General features: G+C 33.5%; 1 protein-coding gene across 1 annotated transcript in view; it reads right to left on the reverse strand.

Moving 5' to 3' along the window:
• LOC134701177 (uncharacterized) overlaps nt 1-18,339 on the reverse strand; it is a 36,703-nt gene extending 18,364 nt beyond the window's left edge. Inside the window, exons 1-2 of the mRNA XM_063562316.1 lie at nt 18,111-18,339; nt 4,295-4,416 (exon numbers count right to left, since the gene is read on the reverse strand). Coding sequence (XP_063418386.1) covers nt 4,295-4,416; nt 18,111-18,339 — 351 coding nt within the window. The remainder of the gene's footprint in view (nt 1-4,294; nt 4,417-18,110) is intronic.
• Between the last annotated feature and the right edge of the window lie 4,523 nt (nt 18,340-22,862).

The raw sequence follows: 22,862 nt of genomic DNA on the forward strand, positions 1-22,862 counted from the left end.
ACAACGGTGGCTAAAAATAAAAAGACAAATATACAAATAATAGTAAAGAATACACAACATAGAAAAAAAAACTTTGTATCATTGATGTATCAAAAGAGAAGATGGGGTATGATTGCCAATGAGACAACTCTTAAAAAAAAAATACGCAGAAATTAATAACTATAGGTCACAACGGCTTACAACAATGTGCAAAGCCCATACCGCACAGTCAGTTTTAAAAGGCCGCAAAATGACAATGCAAAACAATTCAAACGAGAAAACAAACGGCCTTATCTACATAAAAAACACATATGTTACACATAAACAGACGACATACACTGAACCACAGGCACATACATACATAATGTGGCGGGGTTTAACCTGTTGGCAGGATCCCAACCCTCCCCCTTACCTGGAACAGTGGTATACCAATACAACATAAGAACGAACTATCAAATTTAGTTGAAAAAGGCTTAACTTTAATGCTTTTAATGGAATATCTGTAAGTAACTCGTGTTGTTTTCTCTCAATCGATTTATGACTTTCGAACAGTGGTATACTACTGTGCTTTTAATTTGGACCATTACATTACAAAAAATGTGAAGAGCTATAAGGTAAAAGCACTTATGTCATCAGGATTTTATTATCAAACGTGTATACAGGAATCCAAAGCTAAAACGATGATTAACAATTTAAAAATTTAATCAGCAAATGGAAAACTGATTAGACCCATACAAAAAAAGATTTTGATAGAAATAGATGCATCGGTAGAGGATGGGGATTCATATTTGAAGGAACATTTGCTGGATTGACCCTGTCAGAACGCTTGCGTCATATAGATTACTTGTCATTTTGCCGTGGCTCACACTTTACAGCAAGCTACAAAGGGCCCCAAAATGACTAGCGTAAACACCTTCTAACGTGAGAATCATTGGTCTTATCTATATACGAAAAAAAAACAAGAACAAGGAGGACTTATAAATCACGAAACCTACTGCACATCAGATTCCGGGATTAAGACAGGTGCAAACAATTGCAGTGGGTTTAAACGTTTCGATAGGTACCAACCTTCGTCCTTACCTGAAACAATAGTGTACCATCACAACATACAACCATAAATTTATTTGCTTCACGTTTTAAATTCCAAATTTGGTTTGTGGACGTTTGATCCACTTGCTACTTTTATAGATGCTTTCAGTTTGTCATGGTCTGAACTTGGACCATATCTTTTCCAACCATTTTTCTACGTGGGGTATATTGTAATGAAAATTTACAGGGCCAACATTAAAAGGGCTATTTTGATTATTCCGTGTTTTGCCTACTCAGAACTAATAGCAATATTAATTTATTTGCCCATTATATATCCTCAACACGAAGATTTAGGAACTATACCACATACAACCCAGAATCACTTATTAGTGGGAAATTGGTATGTGTTCAAATGCAAAAAGATTGCTTTCGATCATCAGAAAAGGATGTTATTAATTGTGTGATTGGAAAAAAAACCCACAGAAACTTTCCGTTTTTAGTGTTTAATACCACTCGGTAAAAGTTGACACAGACAGTATCATTTTTTACACTTCTCTACGAAATGTGTTATCGAAAGGTCCAAAATATCGTGAACCTAAATCCATCAATTGGAAATACAACTTTAAAATGTCCTTACAAACAGCGGTATATTGCTGAGTCTTCCAAGTGCTCCACGAAACCTCTCTCTCAATTATTAACATCTATTTTATCAGCAATCAAAGACTGGCTTCAAAGTCATTGTGAAACTGCCTATTCTAGAAGTGGCGTGAATCAGTACAAACAATCTAACTCTCTTTCATCTTGTAACAGTATTAAAATATTTGACTTTTTCTACTTTTTACACAAGTATTCCACATTCCAAACTAAAAGACAAATTGAAAGAGTTGGTATTACTTTGCTTCATAAAGAAGAATGGCCAACGTAGATACAAGTATCTTGTCTCAGGGAGGGATACATCCTACTTTGTAAAGAATCACTGATTCAAAGAAAAAATTATCTGAAACTGATATTATCAAGATTCTTGATTGACAACATATTGTTAGGTTCGGAGGACGTGTTTTTCAACAGACTGTCGGCATTCCAATGGGAACAAACTGTGCCCCTCTACTTGCCGACTTGTTTCTTTATTATTATGAGGCTGACTTTATGCAGGAACTTTTAGAAAGAAGGATAGAAGTTAACAATATCCTTTAACTCTACTTTCCGCTATATAGATGATGTTCTTTCACGAAACAAGTCAAAATTTGGTGACTATGTGAAACGCATCTATCCCATTGAACTAGAGATAAAGGATACTACAGATACAGATAAGTCGGCTCATATCTTGACTTATATCTAGAAATTGACAATAAGGGTCGCTTGAAAACAAAACTTACGACAAAAAAGATTATTTCAGCTTTCCAATTGTGAACTTTCCATTTTTATGTAGCAACATTCCTGCAGCACCATAATATTATGGACGCCATCACGAGTTGGTTGACCGTTATGGAATAACTGTTTCACAAATGATATCGGATATGTTCCTTACGTGGTAAATACAACCCCCTTCCCTTTCATGAATGTGACCTACCGGGTTAGACTATTTACCGGATTTGAAATCACATAAGCAACACGACGGGTGCCACATGTGAAGCAGGATCTGCTTACCCTTCCGGCGCACCTGAGATCACCCCTAGTTTTTGGTGGGGTTCGTGTTGTTTATTCTTTTGTTTTCTATGTTGTGTCATGTGTACTATTGTTTTTTCGTTTGTCTTTTTCATTTTTAGCCATGGCGTTGTCAGTTTGTTTTAGATTTATGAGTTTGGCTGTCCCTATGGTATCTTTCGTCCTTCTTTTTGTAAAGATGGTGGTGCTATTTTTTTTTTTTTTTACACATGTTGAAAGGTTGCGTTTACCTGAATCCACTAAGAGCAGGAGACCATCCACTTGGGATGTGAAGAATTTGACTTTTAAACTTTTCCTTTAGTAGCTTTAACTACAACCACCAGAGCACAATTTTTAGCAGCTGTAGATTTACATTACATGGCTTTTGAAAATATCTAGAGCTGGTGTTAGTCTGCCTAACGTAGTGTTCAAAGGTTTTGATATACCTGAACTTTGTGTTTTTATAAATTATGAGTCCTCACTGCTCTTCAATTTTGTACTTTTATGGTTTGATGACTTTTTCATCTTAGCTTCACTAATTAGTCTTATTTAAAAACAAATCGCGCGTCTGGCGTTATAACTTATAATCCTGGTACTTTTGATAACTATTTACACCACTGGGTCGATGCCACTGCCGGTGCACGTTTCTTCCATGGGAATTTCACCACCTATGGCCAGTAGTTATCACTTCTGTGTTTACATGACAATCAATTCAATGGTCGTTTTAAGCTCACCTGACCTGAAAGGTCAAGTGCGCTTTTCGCATCACTTGGCGTCTGTCGTCCGTCGTCCGTAAACTTTTACAAAAATCTTTTCGGCTGAAACGAAGTTAACAAAACTTGGCTACAATCATCATTGGGGTATCTAGTTTAAAAAAAAAATTTGGCGTGACCCTGCCAACCAACCAAGACCGCCATGGCTATAAATAGAACATAGGGGTAAAATGTAGATTTTGCCTTATAACTCTGAAAGCAATGCATTTAGAGCAAATCTGACATGGAGTAAAATTGTTGATCACAACAAGATCTATCTGCTCTAAATGTCCAAACAAATCGGACAACCCGTTGTTGGGTTGCTGCCCCCGAATTATAATTTTAAGGAAATTTTGCAGTTTTTTTGGTTATTATTTTGAATATTATTATAGATAGAGATAAACTGTAAACAGCATAATGTTTAGCAAAGTAAGATCTACAAATAAGTCAACTAAACCAAAATAGTCAGTTAACCCCTTGAGGAGTAATTGTCCTGTATAGTCATCTGTTATCAATTTTCATAATTTTTTGTAAATGTTTAGAAATATTTTCCTCTGTAATTACTGGGCCGAGTTCATTATAGATAAAGATAAATGTAGCAACAAGAATGTTCAGTAAAGTAAGATCTACAAACACATCACGATCACCAAAACACAATTTTGTCTTGAATTTTTCTGTGTCCATTGTTTAATATGCAGATAGACCAAGGTGAGCGACTCTCTAGTTGAAAAAAATACTGTTTGTACTGAAAATGTCAGGAAATTTACCCTATGAACTTCCAATATATATATTATAATTTGTATCTTCTTTCCAGCTCTCATGAAAATTATACAGAAACTGTGTGGGCTTTCAATATACAAATAAGGAGATGTTTTTTTTTACTGTATTACCTTTTTATATTTATCCTTTCCAGTGAACACTAATAAAATCGGAGGATCGATGTGTCCGTCAATAGTTTTTTCGTTGGTTGTTCGATGGCAATGTATAGAATCAAACCAAAAATCAACATACTCTGAAATATAACAACATTTTTCAATAAATAAAAGTCTGAGACCAAATTAGATACTTTGAATATGTATACATAACAGGGAAAAATAATAAAACTATGAATTATTTCCAATACTGTTTATATGTTATACCTCTAATTTCCCAGTTTGCTGTAACTTTCTTTGTAATGCTTGAACATTTAAAAAAAAAAATTATGGATAGCTACTAGATGTAAATGCAATGTTGGTATTATCCAACAATTATGTAATCAATTATAATGTTAACTGTGTCTACAAAATTTTACGAGAATTTCTTCTTTTAATTGAGATAAGCTTCTTCATAGATCCCATGCAAGGGTTGATGTTATCATATGTTGTTCCGGGAGCCATTATCTACAAAACTGTGTCTCAGATTTCGAATAGATTGTATAGATCAAATTTGTCACCTTAATAAACATTATCTACTTTTATGTGGTAAGGATGTTCACACTAATTACAAAGTTGTGAGAGAATGGAATAAGATAGCGATCAAAAGTGCAGTCATGGTCATTTAACTGTGTTTCTTAACATCAATTAATAAAATTTAAGATATGAAAATTTCATTTAGAATAATAAATGGTACTTTTGTGAGTTTCTACAGTGCTTACATTAGGCTATGCTATCTGCCAAGTACATAGTATGACGCAATGATATAAGGGATGAAAATAAAAAAATTTCATTAAATCTGCATGACAAAATTTGTTTGGGGTAGTAAACAACCCATGTTTTAATGTTTAACACCACAGAATAACTTTATGTGGATTTATAACATTATTTAAGATTTTTTTTTTTATATAAAAGCATATTGTCAGGATGGGAAACGCTAAAAATACCACAAACTCAAGTTTTAGGGTCTATATTTGTAATATGTGGCATTTTGCCCCCAAAAAGATTGACATGTTGCTATTTTTATCTCAAATGATCATTTAAGACACAAAAAAACCAATTATTTTCTGATTTTGATGTTTCATCGTTTTTTGCTTAAAGGTGTCATACCACCAATAAAAAGTCCATATCTGTTCAACCAAATTTTACAATTGTCACAGCTCCTTAAATATTTTACCTTCAGTTAAACTTTATAGAAACCAGGTATATCCTGAATTGTACATGTATCAGCTTTCTACATGCCAATTTTCAACATCTGTTTAAAATCATCAATAAAAAAGAAAAGGTCTTCCGAATAGAGGTACCACTAAACATAACCCCTGGTTTTATGGAAATCTTAAATAAGTATACTACGGAGTGCATAAATCCTCAATGTAGAATGCAAACTCATAAACAAGTAAATTTTAGCTCAAAATGGTCTTAATATATTTCTCTTTCACCAAAAGTTTCATTTCTGCCAATTTGTAGGTTAGTTTAAGTACACAATGACATCAAATGCACAATGTTTTGTCCGAGTAGGCCTACTTTCACATACGTTCTAAATTTTAACGAGTAATTGGTGGTATGACACCGATACTGATTCGGAGATTGCAAAACTAGTCATTATGAGCATCTCAATACTTGCATTTCTGTGTATGGAACGAAAGAAATAGGTCATGTCAAATTGAAATACACCGGTTTTGTCAATTTTGTAGATAATCATTTGGCCCTTTCGAATTTTCTATGTCTACGGCTGTTTTTAAATAATTGACATTATGCACATGCTAGTCCCCCTATGTTTATTTTTTAGCCATGAGGGCCATCTTGGTTGACAAGCGTGGTCACAGTAAACAATTAAAAACCAGGTACGCTAATTATAACCAAATAAGACATGATTTTAGATAAGGTTTGTTAAATGCAGCCTAGTAATTTTAGATATGAAAATTTATGTAATAAAATATATGAAAGACGGTCGACCGATGCCAAGTGATGAAAAAGAGTTACTTTTCCTTTTGAGTTAAGTAAACTAAAAACAACCAAGAATTCCAAACAAAATTGCACTGTTCTTGAATTTAAAACAAAATTGTGTAACAACTGAAAATTTCAAATTTCACGAACAAGATAACTTGATCGGACATAGCAAACAACTTCACTGGCGTTTCTTTTTAAAATAAATAAGACACATTATCTATACTTAAGTGTACACACTGACATGTCACAAATACTTAAATGATCGTAATTCATTTTATTATGAAGGTCTGTAAGATAAAAAAAAAATAGTCACAGAAAACTAACCGATTGTTTATGGAACCATTTAAGTCGATGACTAATAAATCCTGCCAGACGGACATGAACACATTCTTATTATTAAAACCATCAACACAAAACCCTAAACATTCACCAATTAATCATGGAAATAAGTGCACGGTCACATAAATCGTCATGTGGCCAAATGAAAAATAATTTAAAAATGAGGTCAAGGGCAATGGACATATGGCAAATAGAAAAAAAAAAATCGTGAGAATTGCGTTCCATACTTGTATATGTTGCAGTCAAACCTTCTAGCTTTTGACATATGCACTTTTATACAAATAGTTCAAAACGCTATACATTCGAATCACTTTGTCTCGCTTGTATAAAAATATCAATGGGAATATTTTTAATAAACATAATCAAACTCACATAATCCGATTTTTCGTAGGGTGTCCCTGTTTTCTTATTTTATACAATATTTGAAATCGGTATACACTTTAAAGGATTAGCCCCGACCCCACCTTTGATTGCCAAAATTGTATTGATTCATGTATTTAACGATTTTTTTAAAAACTAGTGAACATATTGTTTGACTCGCTACGCTCGATGATATGTAAAAGCTGTTCTAATTGACCCTGTTTGAACTTTCATTAAAGCATGCACATGTTGTTGGTAAACAATTTTTTTTTTAAAATGTATAAGCAAATACTTTGTTTAATCAGGTTGAAGCTAGAAACAAATGCAGCGTTTGTACTAATAGAGATTTCCAATAAATTGACATAGGTACCTAACTCGACGTACGCACGTAACGGGACCGGTTATTGTTTACCAATTCATTTTGTTAAATGCGTTACTCAGGTTTTAATTAAGTATCCTAAACGATGATACCCATTCATAATAAGTTTTATTATTATCAAATATTTCTAAGATGATGTAAAACGAAAGAAATAATGAGTTGTATGTATCACGTGATTATTGAGTTTCCCGCCACAACTTTACTGCCATAAGACCACGTATATAAACGTATCTTTTCCTATCATACGATTCATTTGACCATGACCTTGTTTTTCCCATATACTTTTGCAAAATTTGATGAACCTTTCTTTTTTTTATATTTGTAATTGCTTTTGTTTAATGTTCCTTCCTCTTTTCGTTTTTTAATGTTTCATAATATTTTAACTTCTGTGGGTATTTATTATAAGATCGATTGTAAACCCAATGTGTTAATCAGAATGCGTCTCTGTTAAAATTGATAATTGGGATGGCATTATACTTTATTAAGCATCATTTCAAACGCTCTGCAGTTAAATCTCCTTAATTTATCATCTCCGATTTTTTTTCGATAGGGAAAACATACGTCAACGGTAAGTGTATATCTAAAAAAAAACAAATAATACAGGTCTTGTACCTTTTTTTTTAAATTTTAAGAGTTGACATACACTTTTCTTTCAACGGAAAGTCAACGAACATAAATAAAAAAAAAGAATATTGTATTTGAAAATAATTTATGTCAATAAATATGTACATCACGTCGTTATATAGATTGTAACTTAGAAGGTGTACTTGATTCGCAGCTGATGACTAATAATCTGAAAATATAAACATTGACCGCTGTTGATAGTTAACTTTCAATTTATAGTACATAGTAAAAAATATCCTGTCCCAAAGTATCTCTGATTACAAACATACGTATGCTCATCCTCATAAGTATTATATCCTGAGGCTAAATCTCCGTCGTAGTACATGTATTATACATATAGCTTGAGGCTTCTTCGTCGTAAGTATTATAACTTAAGGCTTAATTATAATCTGATATTTCAGCCAATTTATGTCGAGAAGTTATTTTACGCATGCATCTCTATGCTACATAGCATTTTTAAATATCAAATTTAAAGCCAGTAGAGATCATTCAAGTATGTATAGCAAATGATCATGTTTCAATTAAAACAGTAAGAAAGGGCTGACTTGTGAGACTGAAACGAAGCATAACAACAGCAATTTCTAGTATTTCCAAATATACTATGTATCGATCTGATAGTATCCAGACTTGCTGAACACACTCTTAAAAACAACTACAACTTATAAATAAAGAATTATTATCAAGTTTATAATAATGATCAACTATGTCGTACTGTTACACCATTGACCTAGTAAGAATGTGTCTGTCCCAAGTCAGGAATCTGTAATTCTAAAGTTTCAAGCGAGAAGTCTAATATTCAGACATTTTTGTTTATGAAGTATTTATCAAAGTCGAACGAAAATCGTTTAAGTTTTGTTCTTGCAATACAATTTGTGATTATGATATTTGAAAGAGGTAACCCGTTGTAGTTGTCGATAATTGAATTCATGCTGACAAGCGGAGCGATGCGAAAAATATTGTGGACGATTAAGCGCTAAACATTTGTATAGTTGTTGTGGAAACATGAGATTTTCAGCGATCGAAAAGGGGGAAGGGGTACGACCTCTACCCTGTATCCTCGAATGCACGTTAAGGTATCCATTGACATATATGTGTATAAAAGACGAAAAAGTTCTATTTGATATATATATATATATATATATATAAGTACGTCTGAGTCAGTGACAACCCTACAACAGATGTATCCATCGGATCGCCATCAATGATGGTGATACATGGCTGTGTACATAATGTATATACAACTCGTCTAAACATCAACCCAACAATGTTAGATCTGTAAATTTGCTTTCGCAAATTTTTGGTTCTTCCCTCGCCGGGATTCGAACCCATGCTACTGTGATATCGTGACACCAAATCGCCTGCACTGCAGCCGTCCCGCTAGACCACACGACCACCTGGGCTCTCAAAAAAGAGCTTTCGGTGGCCATATGTTACCTTTCCACGTCAGTTTTAATCTAGCGGCGTACTACAGTACATGATATATAAGGCATGAAGATGTTATTGTTACAGATCAGCTAAATTATCTATAGTAAAGGATCCTACAAATTAATGTAAGATACAGTCACAGAAAATAATTATATTCATAAGTACGTCTGAGTCAGTGACAACCCTACAACAGATGTATCCATCGGATCGCCATCAATGATGGTGATACATGGCTGTGTACATAATGTATATACAACTCGTCTAAACATCAACCCAACAATGTTAGATCTGTAAATTTGCTTTCGCAAATTTTTGGTTCTTCCCTCGCCGGGATTCGAACCCATGCTACTGTGATATCGTGACACCAAATCGCCTGCACTGCAGCCGTCCCGCTAGACCACACGACCACCTGGGCTCTCAAAAAAGAGCTTTCGGTGGCCATATGTTACCTTTCCACGTCAGTTTTAATCTAGCGGCGTACTACAGTACATGATATATAAGGCATGAAGATGTTATTGTTACAGATCAGCTAAATTATCTATAGTAAAGGATCCTACAAATTAATGTAAGATACAGTCACAGAAAATAATTATATTCATAAGTACGTCTGAGTCAGTGACAACCCTACAACAGATGTATCCATCGGATCGCCATCAATGATGGTGATACATGGCTGTGTACATAATGTATATACAACTCGTCTAAACATCAACCCAACAATGTTAGATCTGTAAATTTGCTTTCGCAAATTTTTGGTTCTTCCCTCGCCGGGATTCGAACCCATGCTACTGTGATATCGTGACACCAAATCGCCTGCACTGCAGCCGTCCCGCTAGACCACACGACCACCTGGGCTCTCAAAAAAGAGCTTTCGGTGGCCATATGTTACCTTTCCACGTCAGTTTTAATCTAGCGGCGTACTACAGTACATGATATATAAGGCATGAAGATGTTATTGTTACAGATCAGCTAAATTATCTATAGTAAAGGATCCTACAAATTAATGTAAGATACAGTCACAGAAAATAATTATATTCATAAGTACGTCTGAGTCAGTGACAACCCTACAACAGATGTATCCATCGGATCGCCATCAATGATGGTGATACATGGCTGTGTACATAATGTATATACAACTCGTCTAAACATCAACCCAACAATGTTAGATCTGTAAATTTGCTTTCGCAAATTTTTGGTTCTTCCCTCGCCGGGATTCGAACCCATGCTACTGTGATATCGTGACACCAAATCGCCTGCACTGCAGCCGTCCCGCTAGACCACACGACCACCTGGGCTCTCAAAAAAGAGCTTTCGGTGGCCATATGTTACCTTTCCACGTCAGTTTTAATCTAGCGGCGTACTACAGTACATGATATATAAGGCATGAAGATGTTATTGTTACAGATCAGCTAAATTATCTATAGTAAAGGATCCTACAAATTAATGTAAGATACAGTCACAGAAAATAATTATATTCATAAGTACGTCTGAGTCAGTGACAACCCTACAACAGATGTATCCATCGGATCGCCATCAATGATGGTGATACATGGCTGTGTACATAATGTATATACAACTCGTCTAAACATCAACCCAACAATGTTAGATCTGTAAATTTGCTTTCGCAAATTTTTGGTTCTTCCCTCGCCGGGATTCGAACCCATGCTACTGTGATATCGTGACACCAAATCGCCTGCACTGCAGCCGTCCCGCTAGACCACACGACCACCTGGGCTCTCAAAAAAGAGCTTTCGGTGGCCATATGTTACCTTTCCACGTCAGTTTTAATCTAGCGGCGTACTACAGTACATGATATATAAGGCATGAAGATGTTATTGTTACAGATCAGCTAAATTATCTATAGTAAAGGATCCTACAAATTAATGTAAGATACAGTCACAGAAAATAATTATATTCATAAGTACGTCTGAGTCAGTGACAACCCTACAACAGATGTATCCATCGGATCGCCATCAATGATGGTGATACATGGCTGTGTACATAATGTATATACAACTCGTCTAAACATCAACCCAACAATGTTAGATCTGTAAATTTGCTTTCGCAAATTTTTGGTTCTTCCCTCGCCGGGATTCGAACCCATGCTACTGTGATATCGTGACACCAAATCGCCTGCACTGCAGCCGTCCCGCTAGACCACACGACCACCTGGGCTCTCAAAAAAGAGCTTTCGGTGGCCATATGTTACCTTTCCACGTCAGTTTTAATCTAGCGGCGTACTACAGTACATGATATATAAGGCATGAAGATGTTATTGTTACAGATCAGCTAAATTATCTATAGTAAAGGATCCTACAAATTAATGTAAGATACAGTCACAGAAAATAATTATATTCATAAGTACGTCTGAGTCAGTGACAACCCTACAACAGATGTATCCATCGGATCGCCATCAATGATGGTGATACATGGCTGTGTACATAATGTATATACAACTCGTCTAAACATCAACCCAACAATGTTAGATCTGTAAATTTGCTTTCGCAAATTTTTGGTTCTTCCCTCGCCGGGATTCGAACCCATGCTACTGTGATATCGTGACACCAAATCGCCTGCACTGCAGCCGTCCCGCTAGACCACACGACCACCTGGGCTCTCAAAAAAGAGCTTTCGGTGGCCATATGTTACCTTTCCACGTCAGTTTTAATCTAGCGGCGTACTACAGTACATGATATATAAGGCATGAAGATGTTATTGTTACAGATCAGCTAAATTATCTATAGTAAAGGATCCTACAAATTAATGTAAGATACAGTCACAGAAAATAATTATATTCATAAGTACGTCTGAGTCAGTGACAACCCTACAACAGATGTATCCATCGGATCGCCATCAATGATGGTGATACATGGCTGTGTACATAATGTATATACAACTCGTCTAAACATCAACCCAACAATGTTAGATAGATCTAACATTGTTGGGTTGATGTTTAGACGAGTTGTATATACATTATGTACACAGCCATGTATCACCATCATTGATGGCGATCCGATGGATACATCTGTTGTAGGGTTGTCACTGACTCAGACGTACTTATGAATATAATTATTTTCTGTGACTGTATCTTACATTAATTTGTAGGATCCTTTACTATAGATAATTTAGCTGATCTGTAACAATAACATCTTCATGCCTTATATATCATGTACTGTAGTACGCCGCTAGATTAAAACTGACGTGGAAAGGTAACATATGGCCACCGAAAGCTCTTTTTTGAGAGCCCAGGTGGTCGTGTGGTCTAGCGGGACGGCTGCAGTGCAGGCGATTTGGTGTCACGATATCACAGTAGCATGGGTTCGAATCCCGGCGAGGGAAGAACCAAAAATTTGCGAAAGCAAATTTACAGATCTAACATTGTTGGGTTGATGTTTAGACGAGTTGTATATACATTATGTACACAGCCATGTATCACCATCATTGATGGCGATCCGATGGATACATCTGTTGTAGGGTTGTCACTGACTCAGACGTACTTATGAATATAATTATTTTCTGTGACTGTATCTTACATTAATTTGTAGGATCCTTTACTATAGATAATTTAGCTGATCTGTAACAATAACATCTTCATGCCTTATATATCATGTACTGTAGTACGCCGCTAGATTAAAACTGACGTGGAAAGGTAACATATGGCCACCGAAAGCTCTTTTTTGAGAGCCCAGGTGGTCGTGTGGTCTAGCGGGACGGCTGCAGTGCAGGCGATTTGGTGTCACGATATCACAGTAGCATGGGTTCGAATCCCGGCGAGGGAAGAACCAAAAATTTGCGAAAGCAAATTTACAGATCTAACATTGTTGGGTTGATGTTTAGACGAGTTGTATATACATTATGTACACAGCCATGTATCACCATCATTGATGGCGATCCGATGGATACATCTGTTGTAGGGTTGTCACTGACTCAGACGTACTTATGAATATAATTATTTTCTGTGACTGTATCTTACATTAATTTGTAGGATCCTTTACTATAGATAATTTAGCTGATCTGTAACAATAACATCTTCATGCCTTATATATCATGTACTGTAGTACGCCGCTAGATTAAAACTGACGTGGAAAGGTAACATATGGCCACCGAAAGCTCTTTTTTGAGAGCCCAGGTGGTCGTGTGGTCTAGCGGGACGGCTGCAGTGCAGGCGATTTGGTGTCACGATATCACAGTAGCATGGGTTCGAATCCCGGCGAGGGAAGAACCAAAAATTTGCGAAAGCAAATTTACAGATCTAACATTGTTGGGTTGATGTTTAGACGAGTTGTATATACATTATGTACACAGCCATGTATCACCATCATTGATGGCGATCCGATGGATACATCTGTTGTAGGGTTGTCACTGACTCAGACGTACTTATGAATATAATTATTTTCTGTGACTGTATCTTACATTAATTTGTAGGATCCTTTACTATAGATAATTTAGCTGATCTGTAACAATAACATCTTCATGCCTTATATATCATGTACTGTAGTACGCCGCTAGATTAAAACTGACGTGGAAAGGTAACATATGGCCACCGAAAGCTCTTTTTTGAGAGCCCAGGTGGTCGTGTGGTCTAGCGGGACGGCTGCAGTGCAGGCGATTTGGTGTCACGATATCACAGTAGCATGGGTTCGAATCCCGGCGAGGGAAGAACCAAAAATTTGCGAAAGCAAATTTACAGATCTAACATTGTTGGGTTGATGTTTAGACGAGTTGTATATACATTATGTACACAGCCATGTATCACCATCATTGATGGCGATCCGATGGATACATCTGTTGTAGGGTTGTCACTGACTCAGACGTACTTATGAATATAATTATTTTCTGTGACTGTATCTTACATTAATTTGTAGGATCCTTTACTATAGATAATTTAGCTGATCTGTAACAATAACATCTTCATGCCTTATATATCATGTACTGTAGTACGCCGCTAGATTAAAACTGACGTGGAAAGGTAACATATGGCCACCGAAAGCTCTTTTTTGAGAGCCCAGGTGGTCGTGTGGTCTAGCGGGACGGCTGCAGTGCAGGCGATTTGGTGTCACGATATCACAGTAGCATGGGTTCGAATCCCGGCGAGGGAAGAACCAAAAATTTGCGAAAGCAAATTTACAGATCTAACATTGTTGGGTTGATGTTTAGACGAGTTGTATATACATTATGTACACAGCCATGTATCACCATCATTGATGGCGATCCGATGGATACATCTGTTGTAGGGTTGTCACTGACTCAGACGTACTTATGAATATAATTATTTTCTGTGACTGTATCTTACATTAATTTGTAGGATCCTTTACTATAGATAATTTAGCTGATCTGTAACAATAACATCTTCATGCCTTATATATCATGTACTGTAGTACGCCGCTAGATTAAAACTGACGTGGAAAGGTAACATATGGCCACCGAAAGCTCTTTTTTGAGAGCCCAGGTGGTCGTGTGGTCTAGCGGGACGGCTGCAGTGCAGGCGATTTGGTGTCACGATATCACAGTAGCATGGGTTCGAATCCCGGCGAGGGAAGAACCAAAAATTTGCGAAAGCAAATTTACAGATCTAACATTGTTGGGTTGATGTTTAGACGAGTTGTATATACATTATGTACACAGCCATGTATCACCATCATTGATGGCGATCCGATGGATACATCTGTTGTAGGGTTGTCACTGACTCAGACGTACTTATGAATATAATTATTTTCTGTGACTGTATCTTACATTAATTTGTAGGATCCTTTACTATAGATAATTTAGCTGATCTGTAACAATAACATCTTCATGCCTTATATATCATGTACTGTAGTACGCCGCTAGATTAAAACTGACGTGGAAAGGTAACATATGGCCACCGAAAGCTCTTTTTTGAGAGCCCAGGTGGTCGTGTGGTCTAGCGGGACGGCTGCAGTGCAGGCGATTTGGTGTCACGATATCACAGTAGCATGGGTTCGAATCCCGGCGAGGGAAGAACCAAAAATTTGCGAAAGCAAATTTACAGATCTAACATTGTTGGGTTGATGTTTAGACGAGTTGTATATACATTATGTACACAGCCATGTATCACCATCATTGATGGCGATCCGATGGATACATCTGTTGTAGGGTTGTCACTGACTCAGACGTACTTATGAATATAATTATTTTCTGTGACTGTATCTTACATTAATTTGTAGGATCCTTTACTATAGATAATTTAGCTGATCTGTAACAATAACATCTTCATGCCTTATATATCATGTACTGTAGTACGCCGCTAGATTAAAACTGACGTGGAAAGGTAACATATGGCCACCGAAAGCTCTTTTTTGAGAGCCCAGGTGGTCGTGTGGTCTAGCGGGACGGCTGCAGTGCAGGCGATTTGGTGTCACGATATCACAGTAGCATGGGTTCGAATCCCGGCGAGGGAAGAACCAAAAATTTGCGAAAGCAAATTTACAGATCTAACATTGTTGGGTTGATGTTTAGACGAGTTGTATATATATATATATATATATATATATATCAATGATGTGAATCGCTGCCCACATCAAATTAGCTTCAATTAAATTATAAATGGTCGAGTACACCTTTTACATTCGGGTGCGTTGGAATCTTCTTTGAATGTTAAAACTTGTTAAAACAATTAAAAGACAACCTTCTCGCTTCGGAATTAATTATTTTAATATTTTCATGCTAACTTTTGTCTTGGAAGATTTTAAAATTCATAATTGGAGAAGTATTAAAATATGGTTCAAGTGAAATGACAAGAAATGATGGGTGTATTTGGTTACAAGTTTCTAACTTACGTATTCCATTATAACATTTGTGTCAATAGAATCGTTAAAAGTTTAATGACAAAATATTTAAAGATAAAAAATATTAGTTAGGGTTGATTTCTACTTAAAATATATATTCCAGCAAACAATGCGTGTTCAAAGAGCCAAAAATATATGCAGTGTATTCTCCCCTCCGTCACGCTTCAATGCAATAGGATGAAACACGTTGATTAAAGTCATTTAATTGGAAATCTCTAATAAACGACAAACTGCAAACGCATTTTTTGCGTTTGCATAGTTTGTCAAAGTTTATGTATATGAATAAAAATTCTTCGATATCAGAAAAAAAAAATAAAAAAAAATAGGAGAAACCTTGGTTTCTTTTGTCTATTGATGTCCCGTCATTGTGCCGGATGTTAGATACCATCGAGTCCGAACAATTGTTGCCGAAGTGGTTTCGACACAGTGTGAATACAAGTTAAAGAATTTCAGTGAAGTAAATTTAACATATTTGCAATTATTATTAATTGTGAAATGTTACATTTAATTTTTAAGATTAATAGTACTGTTCTATTAACTTCATATTTTAATTATATGTCTTTTGAATAAAATGTATTCGAAAATTGTTTCATTTTTAATATTGTATATAGATATAGGAAGATGTGGTGTGAATGCCAATGAGACAACTCTCAATCCAAATAACAATTTAAAAAAAAGTAAACCATTATAGGTCAATGTACGGCCTTCAACATGAAGCCTTTGCTCATACCGAACAACAAGCTATAAAGGGCCCCAAAATTACTAGTGTGAAACCATTCAAACGGGGAAACCAACGGTCTAATCTATATAAAAAAAACCAAGAAACACGTATATATTACATAAACAAACGACAACTACTCTACATCAGATTATACACTTCAGCATGGTCAGGAATTAAAAAAGAAAGGAATGTTAATTTTCAATAAATTTATACAATGTGTTTGTTGTTTCGCTATTGTTAATCTACTTGGTGTATTAACACGCAATACTATTTTTGTTAATCCATTTAGAATCTTAATATTCACAATTACTAAATCTGTTCACTATTATTTTGCATTGGATTGATAATCAAATTCACAAGGATAAATAAAACTTAAAATATTTTCATTTCGATATCAGTAAAAATGTTCAATACATATTTAATGAAAAAATCTCAATAATTTATAAAATCAATTCGAAAGTATTTACATTTACATAATTTCATATACAAGGAAGTTTTATTCAGTCAATACACAACGGTACACGCATATATATTTTCTTTCATTCTTATGTTGTGGTTATTTACTACGACCAACGATCATCTGTGGGCTTTTATTTATGTTAAATTTCGATTAGCATTAAAAATTTTACAGATATTATTTATGCCAGCATTCATCAAATCGGGTGAAACGTCACAACCCACTCATCATGCTCATGTGGGTCAACCAAAAAAAAAATCTTGATTTACTGCGTTCTCTAGAAGGAAAATAAAAATTGAAAACTTTGTGAATGTGTTTTTCATGTTAAGATGAGCATATTTAGATAATAAGTAAAAAATCACAGATTTCTCCCTTAAATAAAAAGTTATCAAATGTACCAGGATTATAAATTAACACTCCAGACGCGCGTTTCGTCGTCATTAGACTCATCAGTGACGCTCAGATCAAAAAAGTTATCAAGCCAAACAAGTACAAAGTTGAAGAGCATTGAGGACCCAAAATTCAAAAAGTTTTGCCAAATACAGCTAAAGTAATTTATTCCTGGGATAAGAAAATCCTTATTTTTAAAAAAAAAATCTAAATTTTGTAAACAGGCAATTCATAAAAATTCACATAATTGATATTCATGTCAACACCGAAGGCTATCTTTGCCATATTTATATATATTTGAAGATCTACAATTTTTGGTTTTCTTATATTTAAAAAAAACATACCTCCAATGTTCTTAAAATCGTCAAAACACTGACTTAAACTTTGTTTACTTATGTCGTCCTTCATATCTGCAACTACAATGTATACTGCACAACTTGTTAAAAATGCTTGATGTGTAGCATAAAATTCTTTTTGTCCTGCAAAGTCCCATAATTCACATAATGCAAAAAGATTTGAGGGATTATCAATAGTTGACTTATAAAACACATTAGACATCAAATCATCAGGCATAACCAATGGTGTAGACTCATTCGTATTTTTATTATTATCAAGATCAGCCTTTGTGTCGGTAACTAAATCCTCAGGTATTACAAATGATGTCGATTCATTCGTATCGTTATTTTTATCAATATTAACATTTACTTCGGTAGCTAAATTCTGATGTAGTATCAATAAAGAAGACTCATTTTTATCATCGTCGGTTGCCGTTTCTTTGTTAACCGTAGGTATCTCATCAGTTTGACTTCTTTTTATATTCTGTGTCTCATTGACCTGCTTATGGTGAGTGTCTCTGTCCTCGGTATTTGTATTTAGTGCTCTCTTTATCCGGCCCATTTTATCATCGTAAATTTCTGACAGAAAAAAAAAAGCTCCCTTTTAACAACAAGTTTCAAGGTATATCAATTAGCAGAATAAAATTGAGAATGGAAATGGGGAATGTGTCAAAGAGACAACAACCCGACCAAAATAAAAAAACACAACAGCAGAAGGTCACCAACAGGTCTTCAATGTAGCGAGAAATGATTTACTACACCTGGTTTTATGTTTATTGTATAGGTTCATTAGGATAGTATCCTGTAGGTCATGTTACATTGTAAGAGAATATAATTATTAATGAAATTTATAGATTTTTTGTTTTTGTTCCGCATCAAACGTTGTATGACCCTAGATAGAAACTTTACTAAAATGTTCCTGTGAAAAGGAATTGGCAGTTATTTTGAACATTTGATAATTTTCAATTATCATGATTATGTTCATGTTTTTATGGATTAAATATACCATCCCTTTATGATTGCTGTAATTTATTTCAGATTTGGGAAACACAACTAAAAGCATATAAAGAATACAAAATGTTAAAGTAATATAAGCAGGATCAAATTCAGTTAGACCTAGGGTTATGTTTTTATTTTTTACGGTTTTTTAAAGAGAGAGAATAAAAAAGGGACATTGAAACACATGGGTCGAAAATAAACTGACATTTGCATTAATAATAATTCGACGCGGATATGAGATTGTAAAATAATACCAAGATATTTAATGGCCTATGAAACGAGTCTCTTGCACATATAATGTGAAGAGGATTATGGAACTACGACATTTACTAAACTAAGTCCCATATGGGCGTATTTTAACATTATCTACAAATCCAAAACATACACACTAGAAAAAAATTACTTAGTATTTTTCTTTTTTCATTTTGAGTAATTATATAACTTACATATTTACTTACTATTACTTATAATTACTTACTTTTACTTTGTTTTACTTGATGTTTTGAAGGAATTACTTGAAATTACTCAATTTATTTTTTTACTTGATTTAAGTAATCCAAATAGTTTTAAGTAAAAAAGATTACTTGAATTGTAAAACTATTTAAAAAATTACTAAGTTATTCATTTTTACTTAAATACAGTAAATGATTTACTAAAATTACTTCTGATTTCTTGAAAAAAGTTACTTCTCATTACTAGGTAGGATTTAATTTAGATAAATTACTTAAAATGATTACTATATAATTTTACTCTATATATTTAAAACTTCTGAAATAAATTATGCGTCTAGATAAGATTTCAATTTAATTGATATCAATTTGGTGTTTGGAATCTAGCCATTTGCTGTAATAATGTCTTGATTGTGAGTAAAGGTCTTGTAAAAAGATTTCTAAATACAAATTGCTTATTATGATTTGTGATGTACAAATTCAAGAATTACAATATATTTGACGTGTATACATCTGTATATATATGAGTTACTTCTGTACATTTATAGATTATTACATAGCATTTTCCATATGGCCCTGGTATCAGCCCTAGACTCCCGTATCAAGCCAGAGGGCTTGATATGGGTCGTGGGCTGATACCATGGACCATATGGAAAATGACATGTAATAATCTATTTATCACATATTTTCAAGCAGGAGAAAACAAATAGCTTACACCAAATTATGTTTGATTTTTCATAAAAAAATTAAAAAGATTTTTAACGAAAAAAACAAAATTCGTATCACAGTAGGTTAACAACGTTTTGTGAAAAGTTTCAGAAATAATAAACAATAAATGTATTAATTCTAAGAATTGCAAATATTAAACGACTTTAAAGTGTTACATTTATACAAATGTTAAAAGATGCTTAGGAAGAATCCTATATCGCTACTCATTCCAGTGTGCCGTCATATATTTTCTAAATTCTTCATGACGTCAAAATTTTACGGGAACTTTTGTGATTTTCACTGTTGATATCTACTTTTTTTCTTCTACAGCACATTTGTAACTTTCTAAATTTCTTGTCATTGTGTTCAACTTGTTTACAGATAGCCTTTGATTGACAGGTTACCGAAAGTTAAACTCGTGGGCTTGATATGGATTTCGAGGGCTGATATCGATATCGGCCCCGAGGGCTGATAACCAACCTTGACTTCCGGCTATTATTGGCCATGCAAAAACGTACATATCAGTACAAAATATGTGATAAATAATAATAAATGCTTCCTATGAAATTTGACTCCATAATTTAACAATTTCAACAATATGTAGGTTAATTTAAGTCTGAAAATAGCATAATTTTGGATAACAATTTTCTTTAAACAGGCAATTATTTTTAATTATATGGCATTTGCATAATTTCCTGTGCTTGATTTTTTTTATAAATTTCATGTACATTCTGTATTTAAATGTTCATTGTGGCGCCCAACACTTTCTTTTCCAAAGTAGATAACACATATACAATCGAATGTACTGCATGTGCTGTGCACAACACTATCTATACAAAATACATTGTATGGAAAGTATCATGCAATGCTTAAAATTAATAATGCAGAATAAACATGGAATTTCAGCACAAGAAATCATGCAAATTACATAATTAAAGATAATTTTAAATTGAGAATAGCCTGTTTTTAGATAATACTTTGAAATGCTTAAAAAATTTGATCGGAATTACTTAGTATAAGAATTACTAGACATTTTCATATTCTTTGTGTACTAATTCAATTAAATGAAAATTTAACACAAAAAGTTGCTGGGGAGGTAGCCCATGTTAACTTACAACAAACAAGAGAAATGGATTATAACAAAAGATAAAGTATATAATCATTTTTAAAAAGGTATGTTACTATTTCAAATTATATGCATTTATAATAGAACAGTGTAGAATTTTATTTTAATCTATAAATATATTATATAAATATATTATAAATATATTATATAAATATATTATAAATATATTATAAATATATTATAAATATATTATATATATTTATATAATTTATGTGTTAAAGAATTACTCAATAAATATTAAAAGACTTACTTACTTTTATTAATACAAATAATCTATATGTATTAAAAGTATTACTCACTATCATTAAAAGAAATACTTAATGTGTATTAAAGGAATTACTGACTTTTATTTTTACTTTGATTAACAAGATTTTAAATAAGAATTACTTAAAATTATTACTAAGGATTACTTACAATTATTACTTAGGATTACTAAAAGTTATTACTTAGGATTACTAGAAATTATTACTTAGAATTACTTGATATTATTACTCAGGGTTACTTGTAATTACTTATTATTTTACTAAGAATTACTAAAGTTTATTACTACGGATTACTTAAAAATTGCTTGTATTATTACTGTGAATTACTTGACGTTTTACTGTGAATTACTTACAATAACTTGTTATATTACTAGTATTTACTTGTAATAAGTACTTGAAATTACTAAAAATATTACTTAGAATTACTTATGTTGGTTATTGTGTTTACTGAATTGGATTAGTTAGAATTACTGTAAAAGTAAATTACTTGTATTTACTTGAAATTACTTAACATCACCAATAATGACAGTAACTATCAATGATCAATAATTTTGACAAATTCAATTACTTGAATCAAGTAATTGAATTACTTTTTTAGGTAATTCCAAGTAATTTTTTTTAGGGCGTATAAACGAACAAAATATTCAATGCACTGAAATCTTTGCTTACTTATCAAAATTCTCGTTTAGTTTACAAGTTTACCGAATGTGACCTTAAGTACAAAACTATGTAAGAATCAGGCAAACAGTGATAAGTCCTTGTTGGAAAATTGATGAAATTTCATATGCTAGATGTGAAAATACCTTATAAGAATTTGAAAAAAAAAATTATTTAAAAAAAAAAATATATTTTGTGTAAAAAAAAAATAATTTGAAAATTTCCCCTTTAAAGTAATTTGAATAGCTTTATTTTTGTTGCCAGTATATATCATATATAGAGGTCATATTTATAGTGATATGAAACAGATTGAAAATTGATTTCAATTTTTTTCTTCCCTAGCAACCGTAATGGAAACGTAATCAAAAAGAAGTTTAGAAAATTGTAAATTTTATCTAATTTCATTTTATTTTTTTTAAACAGCAACAGTATACACACTTTGCTGACATGAATTATCATTGATATGGTTATATTTAAAAATTAACTGTTTACAAAATTTTAATTTTTGAAAATACTAAGGCTTTTCTACCTTAGTCATAGATTACCATAGCTGTATTTG

This window comes from Mytilus trossulus, unplaced genomic scaffold (genome assembly GCF_036588685.1).
Source record: "Mytilus trossulus isolate FHL-02 unplaced genomic scaffold, PNRI_Mtr1.1.1.hap1 h1tg000233l__unscaffolded, whole genome shotgun sequence".
NCBI lineage: Eukaryota > Metazoa > Mollusca > Bivalvia > Mytilida > Mytilidae > Mytilus > Mytilus trossulus.